The sequence below is a fragment of the Eubalaena glacialis genome, chromosome 18 (assembly GCF_028564815.1).
Source record: "Eubalaena glacialis isolate mEubGla1 chromosome 18, mEubGla1.1.hap2.+ XY, whole genome shotgun sequence".
Taxonomy (NCBI): Eukaryota; Metazoa; Chordata; class Mammalia; order Artiodactyla; family Balaenidae; genus Eubalaena; species Eubalaena glacialis.
Genome location: NC_083733.1, coordinates 67588825 through 67595522, shown reverse-complemented (window position 1 = coordinate 67595522; position 6698 = coordinate 67588825). Strand labels below are relative to the sequence as shown.

General features: G+C 42.8%; 1 protein-coding gene across 1 annotated transcript; it reads left to right on the top strand.

Moving 5' to 3' along the window:
* The first annotated feature begins 5244 nt into the window (after positions 1-5244).
* On the top strand, positions 5245-6218 carry LOC133078184 (ADP-ribosylation factor-like protein 1). Its single transcript, XM_061173121.1, has one exon. It carries the CDS (start codon positions 5392-5394, stop codon positions 5935-5937), a length of 546 nt encoding a protein of 181 aa, XP_061029104.1. The 5' UTR covers positions 5245-5391; the 3' UTR covers positions 5938-6218.
* Positions 6219-6698: the final 480 nt, after the last annotated feature.

Genomic DNA, 6698 nt, shown 5'->3' with positions numbered 1-6698 from the left:
AGTTACAAGAACGTGAAAACACCACCCCAGGGGACAGATTTATGTAATCCATATTGGATGGAGCATACCATGTGCTGGATATCCTCTTCCCCTCCCTTCCTCAAAGATTCTCTGGCCTGCGGAAAAAACTGGGAGCCCCTCCAGTATTGGGGCTCAGTGTTTAGACTCAAAACCATTTTGTAGTTTTTATTCTCTATGCCACTTATTAGCAAGGTGACTTTGGGAAAATTGCAGAGCCTCTTTGGGCCTCTTTTCTCATCTCTGATACTGGGATCTTATCATATGTGCTCTTGGGGTTGTGAGGATTCTCAAAGAGATACACCCACAAGTACATTTAAGACAGTGCCTGGTTCATCATAGCTAACAATGACTCAGGGCTTCCTTCTATACCATGATTATTTTAAAGGCTCAATGGGAATTTATAAAAAGCACCTGGAATCAAAGGTTTATTCCCTTCTATGCATCTTCTTGCATCTTCTCCACCATATGTCTTTCTTTTGTCTTCTTCCATCGTGTTTATTGTGTGTAAAAAGTGGAATGTGGAGGAGAAAAGAATGAAGTCACTAGGGGGAGTGGGGCTTTCGCCTTGGTCTACCTACTGCTCGTATCCTATTGCTTCTCTGAATTATCTTTTTTATGTATTATCATCTGTTAACTCTCATCTCCATCACCCAAGAACTTCCTGGATACTTAAGTCACCATGTACTGGGCACTGACTCAAAGTTTTATCTCCTTCAATTCACTGCAGTAGTTTTGGAGAACTGCAAGCTCCCTGTGGATGACGACCACCTCTTTAGTAGCCACGCTACTTAAACTTCACCTCCACTCTTGATTCTGTTATTCTGATATTTGAGCAAAAAGAAGAAGTCTACATTAAGAAAAAAGAAAGGTCTCAAATAAACAACCTAACTTTACACCTCAAGGAACTGGAAAAGGAAGAACAAACTGAGCCCAACTGGACCTGGTGAACTCAAGTATCTGGTATAGTATCTGTAAGAAAGTGATGTGGAAAAATAGGAGATAGAAGAGAGAGGAAAACAACACCACCACTCACCACTGAAGGGAATTAGGCTTCCTGTCTCCTTCCTGTCACAAACATCTCCCAAAGCAGAAAGAAAAAGCACTTGGTCTGCCCCACGTTCCACCTTAATAGGCTCTGGGGTTCTGGGCAACGTGCATCCTCCCTTCCCATTGGCTGGGGCTGGTGCGTTATCATTCTTCTTCATGGCACAGATTTGAAAGCATTTAGCATCCTCGGTCAGAGGAATTGGGCTACAAGGCTTATTCTCACAGGTGCTTCCAATTTGTGAAGGATCTGCTCCCCTACCTCTTAGATTCAGAAGAACAAACAACTTTAGAAAATTACAGGTTTGGAGTGTTCTCCAAACTCACAGAGGGCTAACACTGTTGTCAGCCCAAAGGTGCTGCATCCAACGGAAAACATCTACAGCAATTAATTGGATTATCTTTTTCACATGAGCATCTCCCCTATTTGGAATGTAATCTTACTAAGCAAAAGGGGGGTTTCAGTATCACCAGGACCTAATGTGGGTCCCAAAGCAATAGACCCTGTCAAAGGAGACTCAGAGACAGAGCATGTAGGAAAATGACACACACACACACACACAGACATATATATAAACACATATATTGGTAGTAGATTTCCATGGGGTCTTTTGGGTTTTCTGAAATGTAATCAAGTCATCTGCACATATAGTTTTACCTGTTCCTTTCCAATTCTTATGCCTTTCTCTACTTGCTTCCTAATTGCTGATTTAAGTTTAAAATTAGTTACAATTGTCAACTTCCTGGATCCCCAGAGCTTATTAAGTTAGAAGGTGAGGCAGACCAAGTGCATTTTCCTTCTGCTTTGGGAGCTGTTTCTGACAGGAGCCAGGAAGCCTAATTCCCTCCAGGGGTGAGTTAAATTAGTTAAAATTGTAGTTAAAATTGCTAATTTAATTGGCTAAAACCTCCAACAGGACGTTAGTTAGTGGTGGCCATGAGACCATCTGTCTCGTTCCTGACTTCAGTGGAAAAGCCTCCGTGTTTATGATGGAACAGCTTCATGGGTGGTTTTCCTGGCATTGGGAGAAGAAATGGTCCCTAGAGGCGGTTGCCTCTGTGGTTTTCAGGCCTTAAGGACACATTTTAAAAATTTTATTGTAGTTGATGTACAATGCTGTGTTAATTTCTGCTGTACGGCAAAGTGATTCAGTTATACATATATATACATTCTTTTTAATATTCTTTTCCATGATGGTTTATCCCAGAAAATTGAATACAGTTCCCTGTGCTCTACAGTAGGACCTTGTTGTTTATCCATTCAATATAAAATAGTCTGCACCCGCTAACCCCAAACACCCAATCCTTCCCTCCCCCGCCTCACCTCCCCCTTGGCAACCACTAGTCTGTTCTCTATATCTGAGGCCTCAGGCACTCTTGATTCCTCTCGTCGTTCATTGTTCTACAAGACCCCTCAGATGGTAGGAGAGGTATTTACATCAGTGGCCTTTGGCTGAAGTGGCAGATTCCATTTACATCCGATGGGTTTTAATTAGAAACCCATCTCTGCCTCTCCTCTCCCAGGTGGGGATGATTTACACCTAAAAGAGAAGGACTCTGCAATTACCTGTAGCAGCTGGGTCTTGGTGGCTTCTTGCCCTATCCCCAGACACGCTGCAACAGAGGGGGCGGGACGTCCGGAGACAGACCTGATAGGAGCCAGAGGGACCCGAGGGCCAATCACAGGCTGGGGAGGGCGTGGAGTTGACTTTGAGGTTCCCTGCATCCGCCCTCTAGAAACTTGTGTGAGATTAGAAGTCGGCTGGGTAAGGGACGTCTCCTTTCTCTGGGGCTCCGAACTTTCCCTTCCTTTGGTTTTTCTTTTCTTTTTTAAAAGAACAGCTTTATTGTGATTGATTTAAAGTCGTGGGGTGGGTAGAAACAACCAGCTTTTTTGAGGTATAATTAATAGACGAAAAAACACTGCACATATTTTAACATGTAACTTGATGAGTTTGGACACAGGCATACACCACGATCAAGGGAATAGACATAGCCAGCACCTCCAAGAGTTTCTTTGTGTCCTGTGTGTGTGTGTCCTGTGTGTGTATGTGTGTGTGTAGTAGGAACATTTAACATGACACCCATCCTCTTAAAATTTTCAGGGTACAATACAGTATTGATGACTATGGGCACTTTGCTGTAGGGCAGATCCCCAGAACTGATTCATCTTGCATAACCGACACTTTACACCGTGGGAGATACATACAATAGGACTTTATTCAACCTTAAAAAAGAAGGAAATCCTGCCATTTGTGTGACGGCGTGGATGACGCTGGAGAACATTATCCTAGGTGAAGTAAACCGGTGCCAGAAGGAAAATACAGCAAGATTCCACGTCTGTGAGGTACCGAAAAGACTCCAACTTTTAGAAGCAGAGACTAGAACGGTGGTTATCAGGAGCTCGGGGTGGGGGAGTGGAAAATGGGGAGTTGTTGCTGGCGTCTAATTAATCAGCAGGAATCTGTTGCACCTCTGTCCTCTCACTGGAAGCTTCCTGCTTTCTAGACCCAGCAGATTCTACACAGGTCTTTGAGAAATTGCAGATGAATTTCTCCCTTCTTGTTTTTTCTCCCTCCAGCGTTTTTGCACCTGTTTTCACTGACCACTGCTCTGTAACCCTCTTTCCACCCTCCTTGCCTCAAGCTGATGCATCCTTCAAATCTCTTATAATTCCCTTTCCTAGGCTCGCTTGTTCTACACGGTATAATCTCATGGCTCCTGTTGGGGGGAAAATCCCTTCCCACACTCAACACACATGATACTAATTACAGTTGATCTGCTTATTGATGGATTCCATGTTTGTGAATTCACCTGCTTGCTAAAATTTATTAGTAACTCCCAAAATCAATACTTGGGGTACTCTCCCTGGGCATTCTTGGGCATGCACAGAAAGATGAAAAATTTGAGTCCCCTGACACACGCTCCCAGCCGAGGTTGGACCAGGCAGTTCTTTGCCTTCTTGTTTAAGCTCAGCTCTCATCCTCTATACAAGTGTCGTTTTTGTGGATCTATTTGGTGCCAATTTTTGGGTGTGACATTGCTGTTTAACAAACCCAAGTATAGTCCTGAAGTGTGGTCTAATGTTCCCAGGCACCTGAAGGCTGTCATGTGTCTTCCGGAGAAACAGGTGTGTTATATAAGCTTCCTTCAGGCATGCGTTATAGTGCTGTTGGCTGTGAGTTCAACATTAGTGAATCAACAATATGTTTTGAGTAAGGTGTCTTTAAACTGAGACACACATAAAACAAGGTTACGTATTGATTTGTTGACCAAAATGTTGTAACCAGAGACTCAAAGGTACCTAATCCTGTATTTCACATAGAAGCAGAAGTGGTTCTGTTATCACTGCTTCAGTGTACTGGTGACTTTACAAAACGTAAGTAGTGTGAATAATGAGAATTGAGAATCGGGTGTCCTTATGACAGGAAGTGATAGACATTTCATGAACACCTGATGTGCGCCTCGTGTACCTGGGAATGGAGGATTGAACGAGGCAGACAAGGATTTCCTAAACGTGATCTTCATCACCAGCATGTCAGCTTGTGAGATCTACTCATTCACCTCCGTGTCACCAGCTCCTAGTGTAGCTCTGAGGAGCTAGTGTAAAACATGCGGACTCTAGCTGATAACACTGTCTTATGTAATGGAAATTTGCTAAGGGAGCAGAACTTCAGTTTTCTCACCCCAGAATATGTGTGTATATATATGATATCACATATAGTGATGATGTATTAATCAGATGGGGGCAGTCCTTTTACAATGTGTACATATATCGAAGCACCACGATGCACAAATTAAGTATCCTACAATTTTGTCGATTATACCCCGATAAAACTGATTTTTTTTTTTTTAAAGGGGGAAGAGGCAAGTCTCTGTGCCTGTTTACATGAGCGGGAATTAAAGTTAAAAAATTTTGACTTGTATTTGTCCTCACAATGGCTTAATGCATTTTATGTCTACACCCACAGACCATCTCCCTGCTCAAGCTACAGAACATTTCTGGTGCCCTAGAGCGCCTCCAAATGCCCCCTCAGCACTGACCACTATTCTCAACTCGTGGTAGAGTTGGCTCCTTTTTGCCCATTTTTGAACTTCATATAAAGATATTATGCGGCTCCCGCCCCCGCCGGGAGGTCCGACGTGGAAGTTGCTGGCTGACCAGGCTTCCAAGGAAACCCCCTGGGAACCAGAGCCCGAGGCCGAGCCGGAGCCGGAGCGCAGGCCTAGGCGAGGGGAGGTGGCGGCGCCGAGGCTCGATTAGGAGTCGCTGCTGAGGCCGGGCCCAGTCTCCGCCGGTCGACGAGGGAGGACAGGCTGTTCATCATGGGTGGCTTTTTCTCAAGCATTTTTTCCAGTCTGTTTGGAACCCGGGAAATGAGGATTTTAATTTTGGGATTAGATGGAGCAGGAAAAACTACAATTTTGTACAGATTACAGGTTGGAGAAGTCGTTACTACTATTCCTACCATTGGATTTAATGTTGAGACGGTAACATACAAGAACCTAAAATTCCAAGTCTGGGATTTAGGAGGACAGACAAGTATCAGGCCATACTGGAGATGTTATTATTCAAACACAGATGCAGTCATTTATGTAGTAGACAGTTGTGACCGAGACCGAATTGGCATTTCCAAATCAGAGTTAGTTGCCATGTTGGAGGAAGAAGAGCTGAGAAAAGCCATTTTAGTGGTGTTTGCAAATAAGCAGGACATGGAACAGGCCATGACTCCCTCGGAGATGGCAAATTCACTTGGGTTACCTGCCTTGAAGGACCGAAAATGGCAAATATTCAAAACTTCAGCAACCAAAGGCACTGGCCTTGATGAGGCAATGGAATGGTTAGTTGAAACATTAAAGAGCAGACAGTAATTCAGTCACTTCTGCTCCTTTGAAACGAAGACCACATCACATACCCCTTTGGAAACAGTTAAAGTGTGCTTCACACTACTAAATGTTAAAACCGTATGATTATCAGCATATACCAAACTGACTGCAACATTTGTAATAAATATTAAAAATAAGTATTTGGTTGGAAGGGTAACTCATCGTGATTGAATCAACTGAATGTCTGTTCTGTATAATGTAAAATATTCCTTCCTTGTTATCTTTTGTTAAGGTATATATTCTATTTGTGTGGAATTCTTATTCAGATACAGTCCTATTAAAGAATGTACTCTTATTGAGAAAAAAAAAAAAAAAAAAAAGATATTATGCAGTGGGAATCTTTGGTTATCTTTTCTGCTCACCATAATTGTGAGGTTCATGTGTCCTGTTGCCTGTATCAATTGTTTATTTTTATTACTCTGTAGAATTCCATCGTACGAAGGTAACACATTCTCCTCGGTGGACATTCTGTTTGTTCCAAATGTTTATCATTGAGTAGAGCTGCTGTAAACATCCTTGCACATGTCTTTTGATGGATGTTTCTTGGATGGTAGCTGGGAGTGGAATTACAGGGTGTATGTACATATATGCTGCAAACAGTTTTAGAAAGTGGACGTATCTTTTTAAACTCTCACAAGTAATGTATGGGCATTCCAGTTGCTGCACATTTTTGATAACACTTGGTGATGTCAACTCTTATCGTTTTAGTCACACGGGGTGCAATATTATTTCCTTGTGGTTTTAAT

Bases quoted from the DNA above. Each gene is read 5' to 3' on its own strand.
- LOC133078184 (XM_061173121.1), top strand. From the start codon at position 5,392: ATGGGTGGCTTTTTCTCAAGCATTTTTTCCAGTCTGTTTGGAACCCGG.